General features: G+C 36.9%; 1 protein-coding gene across 11 annotated transcripts in view; it reads right to left on the minus strand.

The window, feature by feature from the left end:
* Positions 1-19,419, minus strand: part of LOC133522401 (guanine nucleotide-releasing factor 2) — a 66,649-nt gene that overhangs the window by 5,965 nt on the left and 41,265 nt on the right. For 5 of the 11 annotated variants that reach the window (XM_061857791.1, XM_061857748.1, XM_061857732.1 and 2 more), the window contains 17 exons: positions 18,017-18,124; positions 17,786-17,899; positions 17,312-17,422; positions 16,283-16,383; positions 11,879-11,902; positions 10,303-10,408; positions 9,674-9,781; positions 8,848-8,935; positions 8,501-8,602; positions 8,192-8,299; positions 7,794-7,992; positions 4,173-4,332; positions 3,839-3,980; positions 3,444-3,701; positions 3,015-3,268; positions 2,339-2,470; positions 170-377 (listed from right to left, as the gene is read on the minus strand). In XM_061857791.1, the coding sequence (XP_061713775.1) occupies positions 209-377; positions 2,339-2,470; positions 3,015-3,268; positions 3,444-3,701; positions 3,839-3,980; positions 4,173-4,332; positions 7,794-7,992; positions 8,192-8,299; positions 8,501-8,602; positions 8,848-8,935; positions 9,674-9,781; positions 10,303-10,408; positions 11,879-11,902; positions 16,283-16,383; positions 17,312-17,422; positions 17,786-17,899; positions 18,017-18,124 (2,284 nt within the window). In that variant the 3' untranslated portion in view covers positions 170-208. The remainder of the gene's footprint in view (positions 1-169; positions 378-2,338; positions 2,471-3,014; positions 3,269-3,443; positions 3,702-3,838; positions 3,981-4,172; positions 4,333-7,793; positions 7,993-8,191; positions 8,300-8,500; positions 8,603-8,847; positions 8,936-9,673; positions 9,782-10,302; positions 10,409-11,878; positions 11,903-16,282; positions 16,384-17,311; positions 17,423-17,785; positions 17,900-18,016; positions 18,125-19,419) is intronic. The other 6 variants (XM_061857813.1, XM_061857740.1, XM_061857773.1 and 3 more) reach the window with 4 other exon arrangements.

Consider the following 19,419-nt stretch of genomic DNA (forward strand, 5'->3'; position numbering starts at 1 on the left):
TGTCGGCGGTTTGCAAATATGCAGGCGGGAAGGATAGATTTCCCGTACAAACTATGAATTTCGCGTCTTTTTCTACGGACAACGTTGGCTTTCCAGAGTACCAGGTAGTATTGAAACAAAAGTACTCTTAGTTTATGGGGGCTAGTATTGTGCAGATGTGCGTACTGACCGCCATGCTCAGCCGGGCGCAGTTGAGCAGCGACGCCAGCTAGGCGGTGGGCGGCGCGGGCGGCGCGGGCGCGGCGGCGGCGCGCGGCCGTCCGCTGCGCGGCTTCAGGCTCTCCGATATCTGCCACATCGCCTCCTCGCTCAACACGTCGTCGAACTCGTTGAACATGGCTTGGATTCGTTCGTTCTTCTTAAACTTGTACTGTCTGCTGCGAAAATAAATCAATCCTGAATAAACGGTCAACTTTTAACCTAAATTTTTTGCTGTTATTTAGTTTCGTCAATTTGTGATGGATTTATGTATAGGATACCTAATGTAATATAGTGAGATATAAACTATGACGTGCCTAATGTCGTTAGTGATTACGTCTCTTTACTGTTCAATATAATACGGTTCTACAAGATTGCTTTGTTTTATTGATGCGTTATTCACTGCACTTACATGGTATTAACCCTTATGGAGCGTCATTGTGAACCCTGTCGGAATGCACGAGGATTGATATCCCAACTAACATTAGGCGCTAAATATAAGGGTTAAATCTATGTAAGCCTTTGTTTACTACGGAGATTTTAGTGATGTTCTAAATATAGGGGTTATATCCGGATATAATATTTCCGTAATACCCCCGGATTGGCCACACATTTTTATTATCTTAGGTTGAAAACCGGCGCTACAATAGGATTAGAGGATGAATTAAGAGCTAGAAGAGCGCTATAATAGTGCGTTCATTACTTAAGTTGAGTACTTACTCAGGAGTTAAAAGGATGCTAACAAGTGACTAAACTAGTCAAACTCATTGTTGAGTTTTGTGGCGCTACGACTATATATAAGACTTGCGCTGTATTATAATAAATAAATAATCATAATAAACTCGTTGAATAGTAATGTAGGTTGAATGAAACTCGTTGAATAGATGATACTTTCAGCTGTATATTAGTATTTCTGGTCAATATTTGTAACACGCAAGCAGGTACATTATTTTCCTTTGCCACAATCTGCTTTAGATGCAGATGCTTCTATTTTTGTATAATTATGCGCAAGCTTGCCTTGTGTCAGTTTGAAGTGAAATCTAATGGCATATAAATGTATGCAAATATTATAGTGCATTGAATCCGACTTTATCTGCGGATTTATGACGGTTAATTTTATTACACTGTCAAGAACTATTGAATTATTGAAAAAAAATGTACGGGAGCGTAACCGCATATTTCAGTTGTGATAACAGTTACGATCCACACTCATGTACCGTGATTAAAAGTATTTATCTACACACATATCATAAACCCTCTATGATGTCTTCAAAATCCGTAAGTAATGGCCAACATTACGATATACTGTTTTGTTACAACAAATTTCTTATCTGTGATGATGTTATAATTGCTACCTAACTACATCAAAATCGTTTGGTTATGACATTCAAAGGACCATCTCTAAAAAAAAGCAATTTGATTTTGACCTCTATTCTAATATCAGTCGAGATGCCTTTTTGTTCGAAATGAAATGTCGTTTGCATACAATTTTGACCTATACGGAAATAGGCCCCCGACTCTAGTTTATCTCTGATTTTTAAAAAACTACGAATGCGTAATATGCGCGAAAATGTTTTTATTTACCGCCATTTGACGTACTGTTTATCTTTTAATTAGTTTTAAGTATAACATGAATGTTTTGTTGTTTTTAAAGTAACCATAGCAAAAGTTTCGTGTAAAATGAGCGATAGAAATATTTAGGTGACGCCACCACATATCCGCGAGCTCCGCTAAGAGAGCAACGATGTCCCAACGTTGGCTGTAATTTTGGTTAGTGAATATATCATAGAAAGTTTATAATGTGTGTGTATATAGTGTATGTAACTGTACATAATTAGGCATTAAAACACTCGTGTATTTTAATGCCTTTTATTATGTAGCGGTCACATAAACTACTATTATAATAAGTAAGCTTTAAGGATCTACTGGGGCTGTTATAGTATAAAATGGTGTAGAATACAACAGTTGTGCTGTCTGCTGCAAAATCTTAGCATTTAAAAGTAAAATTGCACCTATGTGTGGTGGCCTCGTCCTCTTTGTAAACGCTTCCTAATGCGGTGTCTGTGTAGCTTGGGGCAATAACCCAAAAATGTAAAACTACAAACTGATAACAATGTGTACGACAAACTAAAATACACACTCTTTGTGGAATCTCTTCATATTTTCCATGATGTGGTACTGTTGCCATCGCTTTGTGAAATTGATGCTTCCGTCGGGCAATAGGTCTGGGTTGCCGATGTGGACGAAAGTCAGATCCTGGAGTACTAGACCACTGTGAAGAAAAAAATAATATCAACGACAAATATATCTAGATCATACTCTATGATAAATTAACAATATAAACTAGTAGTTGACTATACAAAAAAACATCAGACATTAGTTACTCCCATGTTTGGGCGCAGCGTATGTATATGATATAAAATATGCACACAAACACACTGAATACAAGAGCAATGATAACGTGTACAGTCAACTGCAGAGAGAGAGAGAGAAACCCCCCCCCCCCCCCTGCATACTATCAGTCTATGCAGAGGGGGTCACCTCTATCTGCAGCTGACTGCACATCAAGTAAAACAAATTGGTGGCTGATATTCGTCTTCTTGAACAATTCATAATACATTGGTGGATCAAATATTTTTTGTTTCTTTTTTTCTGCTTCTGGAGACAACTCAACCAAAATGAATTTCAACGAAATTTCAATTTACCCCTCCAAGAGAACGTGACCATCTCTACAACTGACAAAAAAAAAAGTTGATTCACCCAAATAATTTAACTTGCGTTATGTACGCAGGGCAATAAGGACTGATGATGGTTACATGTAGGGTATGCAGGGCGGTTGCGTCTCCGCCAGGGCATTCCTGTAGGCGCGGAAGGAGGAAGACGAGTCGATGATGGCGCAGTGGTCGTGCAGCGCCTCGACGATGGCGCGCGGCCAGCCCAGCCGCTGCACGGGCGGCGAGTCCAGCGCCGACACCAGCGCTAGGTACGAGTTGAAGTTGTGGATTTTACGCAACGCCTTCATAACTTTTAGAAAGCACCGAGCATAGCGTTCCCGTTTTTGCACTTCGTCCTGGAACAACAATATTAGATGCTTACATCGTTTATTGGGATTTTTTTTACAGATTTTCGTAGCGTGACTCATTAAAGCACTAGGATCACGGTAAGAAGTTTTAACAGTACCTAATAAAATCGTAGGCAAAAAATTCTAACGGTTTTTGTCAGATTTAAAAAATTGTAACGAATACCTGTTCTAAAATTCTCGAGCGTGCCCAGTAGCTCATCTTATTGAAGTGCTCCGTGAACCTTGTGAGGTTGGGAGAGCTCTCCTCGGATTGGTCTCGCGGCCACGACAGCACCTCGGCCGTGGTGATACGCGCGAACAGCGCGGCGTCCAGCAACGTCATCTGCTCCGCGAGCTCGGACGGCTTGAAGTCGAGCAACGTGTCGCGGCGGAGGGAGACGCTCGAGTAGCACGGAGACTCGTATTCGTATCTGGTGTTCGCCTGAGATAATACATTCAATTAGAAAGTACACAGGTTATTAATTCATGTGACTGGGACGTGTAACCTCCATAATTCTGAATAAGTATAATATGCAGTGGTATGAGTATGGCGTGCGTAAATGATAGTGAAAAAGTTACCTGTTGTTGGTTATGCAACTGCTTTTGCTTGTCGACCAAAATTTGTCTCAGTGCTTTTGCGATCGGCAACTCTTCGACTTCAATAAGCCAATAAATAAATTCCATAATTTTCTGCATTAGAGATTCTTCAAGGTCCGTCATCCTAAAATAAATAAAATAAGATCAACTCCCCTTTCCGTGTGTCCATTTGAATAACAAAGTATGAGTTTCTTGTAATGTACACAGTAAAAATGTTTAGCTACACTTAAGGTGCCCCGTAGGAATAGAAAGATGTAGACCTCTTTTTAACCAACGTTATAAATTCAAAGTACAATAATTTGTAACTGTAACTTACGTAAGATCATTTACAACCCTAGTGAGCAGGCTGAGCGTGGAGCGCAGCTCGTGGGGGCGCGACTTGAAGTGGTGCGCGCGGCGCGTCAGCCGCGCCACGAGCTCGCGCGGCGCCACCCACGTGCGGTACGTGGCCAGGAATGCCTCCTGGTACGCGAAGTCTGCGCAAAAATATCGAGCTTAATATAACTCTGGCCAAACTTGCTTATTAGAATGCACGAGAAGACCATAAAGATATTTTACAGTACATATGGGGCTACTTTATAGCACTAGTGCGAGAAGTAGCATATTACGTTACTGTGTCGAACATTTAAAGGGCCATATGTACTGTAAAACGTTGTACGATACATGTGCGAATAGGTAATTCGCAACTCGTGTTTTAATTTATCGCCACTCGTTTCGAATTTCCTATTTTTCGCACTTGTATCGTAATGTACTAATTTAAACGACGCTTAAACAAATTTGAAGCGTGCTTAGAAATTGTATTCATTAAGTGATAACCTGGAGCGATTTTTGAGTCAGATGTTTAGCTCAGACTCAGATATTTAGCTCAGACTCCGATGTTTTGCTCACTTGCAAGTATCAAAATGATAAAGTTTCGTGTTGAATACCAGCAAGCATTACGTAGTTGTGGTGTCGTGAATTGTCTGCAAAATCGTACGATAAACACGTATACAAAAGCGTGTGAATTTAGTTGACTAATTATCAGTCATACTGCATATTTTGGGTCAAAAAACACTTCTCTTCTATTCCGATAGATATGGATCACATAAAAAAGGTCCTCTCTTATCGAATTTTATGAATAATTTTATAGTTACTACCTACATTACTGATTGATTGTCACAGTCCTTTAATCAAACAATGCAAAAATATAAACAATTATTTTTGCAAAATTTTGAAAATTTTTGTCTGGAACGACGGAACATAGAAATTAAAATAACAGGAGCTCTTCCCCAAAGCGCATCTATTCAATGCAAAAATGATTAAGAACCATAACAATTATGTTGATTAAATATTCAAGATATTGCCTATTGTCTTCATCAACATGTAAGATAACTATCACAAGCTTTCATTCTGGGAAAAATACAACTTAACTTTAGCGCAAAGCGTTTGATTCGTAAATACGTGTATGTGCTCTTAAGCATCTCTTTAATTCTAGAACCACTTACACCAACCACCTGTGACGGCTTGAATTCGTCAACGTCACACGTCAATACCATTAACAAAACTTTTTCATAAGATGAGTCAATTTAATGGAGGTGTTTCTATATTATCTCACAAAAAAATTAACGTAGTCGGACACGAGTAAGGATGGTGCTATAGAAGTTCTATATAAATGACAGTTGATGTAATGGTTACCTACCTACTTTATTTCATTTCGTCGATAAAAATGGGGATGGTGCAACCGGCCTTTGATAGTGTAAATTTCGCCGGAAAGTTAACACATAATAGAATTTACCATGCAAGTTATGATTTTAATTATGATTACCAGAAAAAAAAATAGTATGTGTCTCGTATGTCGTTGTCTATTCACCAAAGCTAGCCGAGAATAAGTAACTCACTCGTTATGTGAGGGTGATTATCTTTACCTCAAGACATAATTATGCCATACAGCAGAACAAAACTCTCACAAATATGAAATAGATTTCTTTCGTTTAGGACTTCATTCACTCCAGCTTTGGTGAATCGATCAGTAAACAAACGACGAAGAGCCGAAAATTAGCGGTATTAGAAGTCACTCATACTCATATCACGTATCTCGTATTCGTACCTGAAAGTCCGGCGTATAATAATGTCAATAACTAACCGAAAAACACAAATTATACTATTTCAATATTTATAATTTAAACTCGTTTTATTTATTATATATTAATAATGCATTATTGATACACCGAAATATCAAGTGACAAGAGCTTACATGGAATGGAATCACCGTTCTCGTAAAATTTTAAATGTCGTGCATTTTTATCTCCTAAGTAGTAACCGATTGCGTCTACCATAGAATGTATGTAGTGCAGTTAAATATTTCTTACTGTGCTCATGCTCACTTTGTGCCAACAAGTGTGTTAGTAAGTCAGAATTTAATGAAAATCCTTTAAGAATGCGCGATAAACAGCCACACATTTAAAAACTTACAGCGAGTAAGCTGTTGCCAAAAATACAGATTAAACTTCACTTCATAGATACTTGGTTACACATCGATATAATATTCAATGAAATTCAATATTTATCGAAGTATAAGATAAAAATGACTTGTAAAATACGTTATTTTGACAGCCTCTATACCTCGTTTTTTTAGCATTGGAAAAATGGTAAGCAATCTTGATATGAATCTTTATTAAAAAAACGTTTTTAAAACTGTTACTACATATTACATAAATACTTATGAAACCAACATAATGTCCCTAAATATATATCCTTGCTATATAATTGTTACATATTTGCTGTAACGTGTTTTCAATAAAAAGATAAGATTGTTTACCATTTTTCTAATGCTAAAAAAACGAGGTATATGTATGTAAATTTCCATTCACAAGTTTATATCACAGCTTTATGCTAATGCCATTTACGTAATACATATTTCTTTTGTAATTTCGCACAAGAAAACACTGTTCAATTATTTACTTTTGTGTTGTCTGATTTTATTAAATAAACTTGTGCAAAGAATCCTTAGTTAGCATTAGATACAGATTATCAGTAGCATGGCACTAGACTCTATTTGGAGGCATTATCATTCAAAGCAAAAGCACTAGTAGAATAAGGAAATATACATCCATGTATTGTCTCAGCCCCAAACCATACAATGAATCGACCACTTACACTCGTCCGTCTCTGTAAAGTGAAAGCATGAAAGTTATAAGATTAAAAGCCATGGGATGTGTACCTAACTTTAGAGAAACGACAATTCCTTCGTAAAAATTAACACGCTTAATTGTAATGACAGGTCACTCCCAAAATGCTATCACTTATCATGCACAAGATAAGCCAATTGGGTACCCATTCATTGACTAATGTGACTGCCGCTCCAGAATCATGCAGTGTGCAAATATCAATCTCAATGGATTCTTAACCCGCATATATTATTATAATGGTTCAGGAAAACATCTTAACGTGCTTACACTGTTGGAATTACTGACTAGCACTTGTCGTAGCTTGATAGTGTCAATTTCGCCGGAAAGTTAACACATAATAGAATTTACCATGCAAGTTATGATTTTGATTATGATTACCAGAAAAAAAGAGTATGTGTCTCGTACTTTGTTGTCTATTCACCAAAGCTAGCCGAGAATAAGTAACTCATTCATTATGTGAGCGTGAGTATCTTTACCTCAAGACATAATTATGCTATACAGCAGAACAAAACTCTCACAAATATCAAATAGATTTCTTTCGTTTAGGATTTACTTCATTCACTCCAGCTTTGGTGAATCGATCAGTAAACAAACGACGAAGAGCCGAAATGTAGCGGTATTAGATCCCGCGACAAAAAGTGAATAACACGTCTTTTATTATTTTAATCCCATATCGAGTAAAAAAAATATTCATGTTGTTCACTAGTTTTTATTTAATTTTGACAACCGTACAATTGTTTTTGTCGATACGCAATATAAGTACGACATACCTTTGGTAGCTTTAGTGGCGAGGACGATGAGAGCGTCCGGATGGCCGCCCCGCACCTCAGGCCCGTCTTTGCTGGGCGCCTTCAGAAGCAAGTTGGAGCTAATGTCTGTCTGCAGTATGATGTCTTCGGGGTCGGCGTCCGGAGGAGCGGTGTCAGAGTCTTTTGTGGCCGCAATAGGCTCAGTACTGCTTTCGCTCTTCTACACAAATTTATAACATTAGTGACGTTAACTTAGAAAGCTTGCTGGTGGTTATTTCATAAAACTTCTAACTTTTAACTATAATAATTATAAGCGAGGTCCATTTTATTAAGGTAAGGTAATGCGAATTAATATTCGATAGAATTATTACTATATACTATTTTTATTGATATTACTGCAAACACATAATTTCACCAACCTGCGAAGGCACAGGTGACGGTGTTGGCTCAGGCACCAACAACTCCTGCTCGTCTTCGATGGGGAACTTGGCCGGCGTGGAAGTACTAATGTAAGATTCATCACAGTTCTGAAATAAAATCATAGTGTATCTACTCCACTTGTACTTTAAGCTCTCATTTTATTTTTGTCACACGTGTCACACGTGTTAGTAGTGATAGCAATGAATCATGTTTTATATTTACATAAAAATATGGTCCTACTACTGCTTAGTTCTTTTAGATAAAATTCCACAAGCGGACACCTCTATCTGCAGGTGTAAAATAAGTACCAAATTGTTGTGCGTGGTGTCTTCGACGGACGTAGAGCTATTGTGCGATGATGGTCGAGGCGAGGGAGGCGGTAGAAGTTCATTGCTCGAATTGATTTGAATCTGAAAATACAATACATTTTAAACACTGGCCATACATAAATGGTTCGCGGTAGGCCGTCAGAGCTCTGGGTGTCCCATTCCTTAGATTAGTAAAAATACTATCTGTACTGAGTTACTGAGTAATAAAATCAGCATTCCAAATGGCATTGCACTATTGGGCGCGGCTGACGGGTGCATATTATAATTATATCAAAAACGGCAGTCCCATTCACTATTACTCAATTCTAATGTAGTATATGCAGTACCTTAGTTTTATTCATCTTTGGCGGTAGCTCGGGAGGCACAGGGCTGGTCCCGCAAGACGTATTCAAGCTGACGCTGTCCTCGGACCCACTGCGGACAGAGCACAGATCTTCTAAATAACTATCAGGAACTAACTAAAATTATTGTAAAATATTCACCGCCGCAACGAGCAACGTGCGAAATAAATGCGCATATTTACTCGAAAAATAGATCTTAATACTTTCAGTTGTTTAATACATATGTACGGTCAGCAGCAAGAACGATTCGTTGCATAATATCTTGTATAGCTGAAACAAGTTCAAATACCTCTTCCAAGGACTCGTTTTTAGGAATGCATGTAACTGATAAAACAAACGGAAGCCTCTTTTTATTGTTTTTAACTCACTGACTAAATTCATTAAGAATAACATTTCCCTCGTATTACAAGTTACAAACATTCACTAAATGGGCCGCTTTCAGCTTTTGTAAAGGGTGTTAAGTAAATGTATATCAAATACAACATTTTTGACAAATAAGAGTTATTGTGTTTCACAAAAGTTATACTCTACTCTTGTAGCTTGCGACTCATTATAAGTTTAAACTTTCCGGACGAACTGGTAAACTGGTTAGGGGAAATGTATAATGTAATGAAACTTCGTCTAGATCAGCTTTTAAAAGAACGACGCCACATTGTGTCAGCCGGTGGTGGTCAGGTATTATTACTAGCGCCTAATTTTTTTGGCACACTGGTCAAATATATAACATTAAAAAGCTACCAGGATTCACATTGACGATAAAGGCATTTGTCGACAAGTCAATCAGTAAAATTGCGACAACAGGTTCTCTTACCTCAATACAGGTGGACTGCTAAAGTGCTGCACAGTAAACGACTGCGCTATGGACCGTTGGACGTGCTGGTGACGCTGCACCATAGTGCTCCCACTCGTGTGTTGCGCACTGTAATTTTACACTTGGTAAATGCTATCCCATGACTGATAGATGAACTGTTTATATCCTTGCTACAAGACGGTGACGTCAATCACTATACAGTTTGAGGAATAATGGATGAAATAAATGTTTAAATGATGAGGTACGCTTAAAATTCTTTGACATGAAATGGAAAGAACTTGAAGTGAGTAAACAAGCTGAATTTTACAGTAGTTTACAAACTAAACTAGATTGTGAGCAGGGCGATCCCCATCAGCTTTTTTGGGGCGTCCATGGGATTCATCCCTGATGGATTGTCGAAACCGCAGGCCAATTATTCTACAGATCTCGAATCAAAAGCAAACTGACTGAGGCTCCGGCTTGCACAAAATGCCTATAAAAAATTAATAGAAAAAGCAGAACTTTATTAAATGGCATTCCGTTTGAGGTAGTTTCTTGCGTCCTAAGCAATATGATTCTTGACATATGAATTATAAAATATGAATCTTAGGAGTTGTGTAAAAGCTCTTCCGCTGAATATTGAAACTTACCTAGCCAGATTGTATGTATGAATAGAGTGCCGGAACATGTCTGGCGGCGCAGCCGCGTTGTTGGGCGGATGACTGCAGTTGCCGAACATCTCCATATACGCCATAACTAAAGAAAGGATCCACATTGCATTATATATTATATAGGACAAGTGATATAGAATCGTAAGAACCGAAAGCGTTATCCGCACACTGATCGCTTTTAATTAGCAGCCCCTGGAAAGCCTTGGAAACATATCTACATAATGCTCGTTTACCGTGGGTCAAACCGATAAAGGGTGTAACAGGATAGCTTACATAAAGGGGGGGCAAAAGCTGTTATCTGTCCCATTACGCGTAACAAAGGCCACTGTGTAGACAAACTAGTACGATGGTGTACTTCATAGCGTGAAATCAACAATCAAACGAGTTCTAAAATGCAATTAGTGATTGTTATGCGTAGTGAAGAGTTTTCCACATGCGGCTATCCCACGACACCCTAGTGCACAAGTTTCAACAAAATTTAATTAAATTCTCGGAATCAAAACATCATTACATGAAATTAACTTGATTTCAGATTTTATTTATAATGATTATGATTTTAAAACCAAATTGTCTAGCAAGTATACAAATGCAGCAATCACAATTTAACCAACTGAAATACCAGTTAATAACACCAAAAAATATTTAAAGACAAAAACAACGTTCAATCGCATCAAATATCATTATTTTATGTCAATACTATAGAACATGACGTAGGTGGTTATACATTTACTATAAAGCGCCCTAAGACGTTATCGCCTCTATTGTGCAGATTGAATTCCAAAGTCGTTAGAAGTAAGCCTTAGTTCATAGTACAAACTTTCACAAGAACAAGAAAGCAATCTAAGTGAGGCTGTGTCTTAGATCTATATGCAGCAACGAGAATTAGAAATAGAGGTGGATTGTCAAATAAAACTATGTAGCCATAGTAAATTTACTGCTATTGCTATCTTTCGACACATGATTAAAACTTTTAGAACGCCATTTGACTTTGATCCATATTATTTTTTAAATTTGTTAAAAAGTGGCGCCATCTAATAGATCAAAGGTATTAGGTTGTGCCAGGTAAAATGGCGCCACATTTGGATATTTAACAAATATAACACATATCAATGAAAGAATAAGAATCAAAGTCAAATGGCGTTCTAAAAGTTTTAATCATGTGTCGAAAGGTGGCAGTAAATTTACGTGGCTACAAAGTTTTCTTTGACAATACACCTCTATTTTAAATCCTCTTTGAAGTCAGTGGTAAAAGCTATGAAAACCGCAAAAAGCACGCAGATGAACCTCCAGGCAGTCTGCTATTGGAGTGTGGCTGTAATAACTATATGAAAACAATGTATCGACGTTGGACTAATATAAACCAGGTCGTTTATAACGGGAATACAGGTTATATTAAATGTACACAGTTATAAACGTGGATATCGATCCTGAAATGGTGAAAAATGCCGCTATATGAATTAGAATACTAAAATCGAAGGAGAAAAAGCTCCGACTGCCGAGCCAATGGAAGCGAGATGAGTTGGAGCTGTGTAGTGCTTGCATGCATTCCACTCACCGCTGTATGCGACGCTTTGAAACACTGCGGCACCGCACCGGCACAACAGACAAACATGCCGTTATAACCCCCTTAATTGTATACGATTTGACCCTCTGAACTTTCTGACGTGTTCACAAGACAAATGTGCATGGTTCGTTAGTGTTTTTCATTCAACCTTCTAATCGCCGTTATCTTACAAAGTCACACTAAGTAACCCTATTTGTGAATTATGAGAGGAGTTAATATAGCAAGTCAAATTAAGTACGTCTGGACGGTTACAAGGTTGAATTTAAATTTGTTTTAGTGGCCTACCAAACAGACAACTGAACTAATAGATATGAGAAATTGAACAAGAGTTCGTACCACCATAATAACAGCTTAAAAAGATTGCGCTAGGGTGACATATTTTACGGCGATGCATTCAGAAACGGTAATTGTGACAACGATGTCCAATCACTACGAGTATAACAAAATAAACCATAATGTCATCGCCAACGACTCCACGTGCCGATATAAAGGCACGAATCCATGTTTACTTTCACAGTATCAATCATAGTTCAGTCTGCAGTAAACGCGACCGTTAAAACAAGTAGCTGGGTAAGTTTTAAATCAAAATGCTATTGTGCAAGTGTACACGGCATAATGGTCAAATGGTCAATATTTATAATAAAGTGAAACATGTTAATAATAAAGACCCAAAACATACTCATTAAAAATAGACGAGAATTAGTGACAACAATTTTTAGGTGCGAATTATTAGACAATCCACTTGTGAAATAACAATGATAGATAATTTTATTAATATTATAGTTTTAAACGACAAACTGTATTCGCGAACAATACAATCCAGTTGGTAACAGTGATCTGCGTACTTTTCTGCCAAATATATGATTATTAAAATGGTTGTAGATATTATATGAACGGTTACTTTCATCTTCAACTTTTAAAAAGCCTGAACTTCACATCATTCGCAATAAAAAGAAGAAAAAGATATAAAATAGCCACGACCTTGCCAGACCTTACATCTTAAATTTCCGTAATCAATTAATATTTTATCTCCATTTAGCATATCTATAAAGAAGTTACTTCTTTTTATGGCTATAATAGTTATGTTCATGTGCGTGGGTTCGAGTCCCGGTAAGGGCATTTATTTGTGTGATGAACACAGATATTTGTTCCTGAGTCTATGTATATAAGTATTTATTTATCTATATCTTGATATGATATTATGATATGATATGAAGTTTATCACTAAACAGCCGTTTGACTTACTCGGAGATGTTCTTTTAAACGATACTCGGAAAGAGACACTTCGCATAATAGTATTTTTTCTACTCGACTACTGTAATTCGTATACCAAACTATAATTGCGTACTTTTCGTGTATGAGCTCCCACTCAACTATAAGATTCATTTCGATAAGCTGTAGTTAACTCCCATAGAAAAGCTAAACGGGCGCGGGGCGCAGGGAGCGGGGCGGGAGTCGGAGTCACGCGTTTTTGTCTACTGATAGATTAAGTATGACATTTTTTTTTTTTAATGTAATTATAAGAAGTGACCTGTATAATATTAGATTTATTAGCATAATTAATAGATGTACGCGTGTTTGTGTTTTTGCATTCCAGTTGCTGGTAAAATATGCATGTGCTTCTTAGTTACTAAGTCCATCTTATATACCATATTTTATGCAAAATAAAGATATTTTGAGATACTGACCAATTTTTATTAATTATTTAGGTTTTATAGTAAAAACAAAAATTATTTTTTAGTTGACTCGTAGAAAAAGTATTGTATACAATAGTGATATAAACAAGCTTTTCAATCACGTACCTTACTTAGGCAATTCAGCAAGCTTCGTTGCCTAAACTCGGTACTTGACTAGCAAGGTCGGTAGCAAGCATGGTGCCCTTAGTAGGTATGAGACTGAAAAGCTCGATAATATGATTATTGTATACAATACTTTTTTTTCTACTCATCTACTGCAATGGTTAAATTATAATTTCGTATACTATAATAATCATTTCGATACGCTATAGAAAAAATACAAAACAACTACAAAAAACTGACCGCTATACAAAAAATTGACCGAAATTGGCGCGGGCGGACTAAATAGTCGCGTGTTTGTCATTTGTACTACATTTTTTTGTACTGAGATACTCACCAATTTTATTAATTATTTAGGTTTTATAGTAAAGGGCAGTATTATTTTAGATGACTCTAAAAAAAAATATTGTATTAATACTATACTACGAGTCAACAAAAAAAAACTTTTAATCTAGTAGAATCATAAAGGTAAACTAACCAAACGTATACAGCTAAATACGCGAGCAGCCGCGATACCTTCATACTTATCTCAAGTAGACAGAAATGTAGTACAAAAGACAAACGCGCGACACCCTGGCGTTATTGTTAAAATGTAAACAAAAATTTGTGACACGATAATTCCAAATAAGTCACAAATACAACTCTTTCGCATTTGTGAACTCGAACACAAAACACAGAGGGTATTTCATGACAGCTCTAATAATTGTAAGATATGTAGAATTGGATTTATCACGTCAGCAGCTGGAACAAGGGTAATTTGCTGCTTAAAAACAGTGTACAAAATCGCATTTTGCTCACTGAGTGAGACAAAATAAGATTCAAGTTACCTTTATATTCGAATGTCATTTCAATGTGCGGGGCCTAATACAAGTTCGAAGTGTTTGGATTCTATTATCTTTGTCCCTTTCACGTCATTAGCAAAAAGAGACAAAAAAAGTGCATACGTAATTCAACGGTATATTGACGGTTTATAATAGACCCCCAAAATAAGTCAGACCGCATCGTTCCAGAACACCCTACGAGTCTTCATTCGTAATAATTAATTAATGAAATAAAAGTTTAAAATTTAATAAAAACACCATATTTTACGTATTTTATTATACAATCAAAACAATGTACTTATACAAATTTACGCAATTGTTACGCAGTAAATAATTCTACTTAACTACTTTTAACGATCTCTACTATAGTTGACAAATAGTAGTATCCGCAATTCGGACCGTATCTTACAAAGTTTTTTTTTTACAAAAAAAAGTTGTCGATTGAACTGTCAATTGATGTTCGTATATCATTATTTTCGTATTATTTTATTGAAATTTCTTTCGTTTTGTTTTATTGCGGTAATTAAAGTTAATTGTTAGAATACCTTCAGAAAACATGAGGGAAATAGTGATGAAGACGGATTACATTTTTTCAGATTGTATTTTTTGATGGCTGACTGATGTGAAAAATTTTGTGTACTACACGAGATCAAAGTTATTTACATTTCGTGCGCTTTTGAGTCCCTTACTACGCTCAAGATTCTAAATGATATTCACTCGCTACGCTCGTGAATCTATTATAGAATCTTTCGCTTGCACGGGACTCAAAACAAGCACTCGGTAATTTTTTCCGGTAAATCACTAGTATGTAATATAATATGTAATGTGTAATATGTAGTCAAAACAAGCACTCGGTAATTTTTTCCGGTAAATCACTAGTATGTAATATAATATGTAATGTGTAATATGTAGTAAATAATATGTAGTATGTAAAATGGGGACTGGTTTGTGATACGGGTAATGAAGACATGTCACATGTTGTTATGTACTGTAATAGTACATTACGATACAAGTGCAAAAAGGCGGAAATTTGCAACGAGTGGTGATAAATTTTAAATCGACATAAGTTACGAGTTACCTTTTCGCACGTGTATTATACTACGTTCTACAGTACATATGGCTCATGAAATTTTTGACATAGTTATATATTTCAAATATGATGTAATTTTGAATTTACTGTCCTAGTTAAACAGATCAAGATCAGTTAGTTCCATACCGCCTGAATTAGTTAAAATGTGAGTGTTATTTTGAGTTAATATAGTTAATATAGCCTGGCTAGATGTGCGTAACAACAATGATACACCATTATAATAACTCTAAATATTTAGAATAAGTGTTTCCATATTTCTGGATATCTGGATTAGTTCTATTATAATAAGCATTATGAATTAATAATGTTCAAGTAAGGAGAATTTCTGGGCATATATTATTAGATAAAAATGTTTAAAACAGGATACAGTAATGAATCAGAATAAATTCATGTCGTATTTCTTTGCTAATCGGCAGGCTAGCCAAACTATATTTTATGTGTTATCCATAGCTAAGTATATCAAAGCCTAGACACGTAGTTCGATTATTATTTATTTTATTTATAAGTCGGTTTATTAAAGAGTGTGGCCATAATATTGCTATACCCGGCTCCTCATCCTTAGCCAGCTTAGCTTATTTCTAACGGATCAGGCACACTTTCTAGGATTTATTAGTATAAGCTCCACGGTATAGTGAAGGTGAGGTGTTCACGCGGCCACTGGCCGATCGGTAAACGAGTGAATACTGACTGTGTTTCTTCTTGAGCGGCAGCGGGGGCGGCCGCGTGGGGTGGTGCTCGGCCAGCGTGTGCGGCCGCGCCTCGCCGTGCAGCGAGCACACTGGGCTTTGTCTGAAACATCAAAACAACTACGATTAGTTCTCTATTTAGAAATATATCGAATGCGGAACGAATATTAAAGCATATTTAATTATTATATCATTGTGTAACTAAGTCAAAGTCTGTATATTAATTATCTTGTAAACGCGTGTGTCTAAGACGCTAAAAATCTTCAGCGAAATAACCGTAAAAAAGATTAAGTTTCTATTGATATATGATAAATTAAAGTTCTGAATAATGTTTTAAATATTATCTTGATATCAGTGACACCTGTTATTTAAACTAGCTAATTGACAATACTAGTGTTAAACAACAACGTACATACGAGTACACAATTACGCTATTTTGCAGGTAGGTGAGTGCGAGAGCGCGGAAAGCTAATTTAAATAATTGCCTTGAACGAGCAAATAATAGTTCACCGAACGTTCATGAGCCTACGTAACCGAAACGATGGCTAATTTGTATTCAATGTTAGCGTAATTAAAGTATGTACGATAACAAGATATTGATTACGTTTTGTTATTGTTCATGCGTGTTTTAATCGCATAACGTTCTTTCAGGCATTCTTTTGGGAACGGTGTCTAATAGGTAACAAAACGATATGAACAGACGCTTTAAAAAAAGACATTGCCCGATCCTGACAGTGTTTTCGGATCCGCAAATGTAAAGTTAGGGTACCTGCGCCAAAGGAGGTCCCGTTCTTAAGCATGCCTACTTTTTTAATTTCATAATGGGTGTGAATGAGTTTTACTTGTGCGTCCATGTTCGCTAGAACTGTTGATAAATGTTCATATTAACTTAAAAATAAATAAAAATAAACATAACGATGGGCATCCTTTAGCGCTGATACCTTACGTGAATGTTGGCCTCACTTTCACCATTCCGGAAGACGCAGAGCAGATTGTAGATTCAGAACCAGGTCGTAAAGTTGGGTGATCACCTGATTTCAACGTTAGGGAAGCTTTGTTGGACGTCCGCGCGGTTGTTGCGCCGCGTCTTCACCGGCAGCTCGGGCGGCGCCTCGCTCTCGTCTGACGTGATGCTCGGCAACCTGAGTTACGAAACACGAGTTTGAACTTGCGTAAAAAAGCACCTTGAATGCATCAAGCTATTAACCCTCATTTTGCAAGCCATAAAAATGTTTTACCAGCTATTTCATTATATTGTGAACCTTACTTAACCGATCAGATCCACAATTCTTAATATAATTAGATTAGTAAAAATGTCTTGCGCGTTATAGTCGGGCTAGCCAAGCGTGACACAAGAACTATCCGAGGAAATTCAGCTTATTTCCTGGTACTATTTTGATTGTTCAATATTCAGTCTCGGACACGGTTGACAGGCCCAACAATGTTAACAAATCGTCGCCACAGCAATTAACGACAAATTGCGAGATTGAAGAGTGATAACTCACATTGTGCTTATAGACTGATGTGTGGTTGCATTTGTCATATGTACATTCATGAAGCTCTCAATACCTTGTCGCGTGCCCATCATTTCGTTCACATACAGTGTACTTTCAAAATTACTGCAAAAACAATAACACAAAGCGTGAAAGGGGTAAAAACGAAGAAGGAACTCTTAAAACAGTCAAGAACAAAAATCACAAAAACAAACATAACACATAAATGTGACAAAGAATAACCTGTCCGTGTGACTCGAGTAGTGGTGCGAAGCGAAAGTCGACGAGAAACTGTGTTCGGTAGACATTTCGGCTTGGCCCTGCGATGCGAAACCTGACTCATTGGAGAAACTGTTGAATCAAAAATAAACACCTAAGAATCGAAGGAAATGTACAAGGCAAATAGTAATGACGGTGACAGTTTATGCTCGAACGCACAAACGGTACTTGGGTTTGATCATCCATTACGTAACGGTAATCTAATAGGAAGAGATAATAAAATAAAATGAAAATAGAAAAAGTGATATTGGGGGCATTGAAATCGTGGACCAAAACAAAAAAAAAAAAGTAAGACAAACCTATCCTTCGAAATAATTGAAATTTTCTAATAGATTCGAAGATAAAAACTGTTTTTTACAGTTGTTTATATTATAACTGGTCCTAGATATTGTTCATATTGTAATATAATAATACATAACGAATTTATTGAAAGGGGTTATAAGGGCGACCGCGCCCTTCAAATGGGCCACTAAGAGCTGCAGCACGCTGGGTCGCCGGTGGCGCCTAAAGCTAAGCTGCCAAAAGTCGTTACCGATATTTTTGGATATAAGTTTTATAACCGCGTAAAATAAGCGTGCGCGTAGCCCACTAAGCCCAGAAAAGGCGGATTTCACAGCGCTGGAGTCTACCTACTGGCGTAGTTTGCTGCAACTCTAAGTATTGCTAATGAATATATTATCAAGTGAAGTGAAACTCCCGGTTAAAACAATCGTATGCGATATTGTATGGGTTATGACCCCCATTTGGTTTCTTTTTTATTTTATGAGTGTGCTCACTCGGTGCACTAAATTTAGTAAGAAAATATTTTAGTTCAATTATTATATCGAATAACATGATATTAAACCTCTTTATAGTGCTAGTAGTCTGTTTTTAATTTTACTATGAAGTTCTGCCCATAGGAAATAGTATGGAACGCTAATTTATTTCTTGCATTTGTTTCTGGAGTTGCAGGCGTCCATAAGCTGCGGTGACTGCTTACCATCAGGAGGGCCGTATGCATGTTTGCTACCGTCGTGATATTAATATATATATGGTGTAGTACTTTATAGTTAAAAACAACATACTGTAGAGAATTTTCCAATGAGCGTATGTACAAATTTGAAGGTATCCCGAGTTTACATTGTTAGCACACGTATGATTATGTACAGTCAGCATCAATAGTAGCGGATGAAACAAGGCGCCAACATTATCTGATATTCCTGATAACTATTCCAAATACAGATAAATCTCTTAAATTCACGCTTAAAAGTATATCTTTTGCCGTCTTAATTGTTCTACATACAGAAACCTCACTTTTGGTTAAGCTGTTACAGAATGGTAGATACTTTTGAACCGTTGTTTGATCCGCTACTTTGATGCTGACTGTA

This window comes from Cydia pomonella, chromosome 1 (genome assembly GCF_033807575.1).
Source record: "Cydia pomonella isolate Wapato2018A chromosome 1, ilCydPomo1, whole genome shotgun sequence".
Taxonomy (NCBI): domain Eukaryota; kingdom Metazoa; phylum Arthropoda; class Insecta; order Lepidoptera; family Tortricidae; genus Cydia; species Cydia pomonella.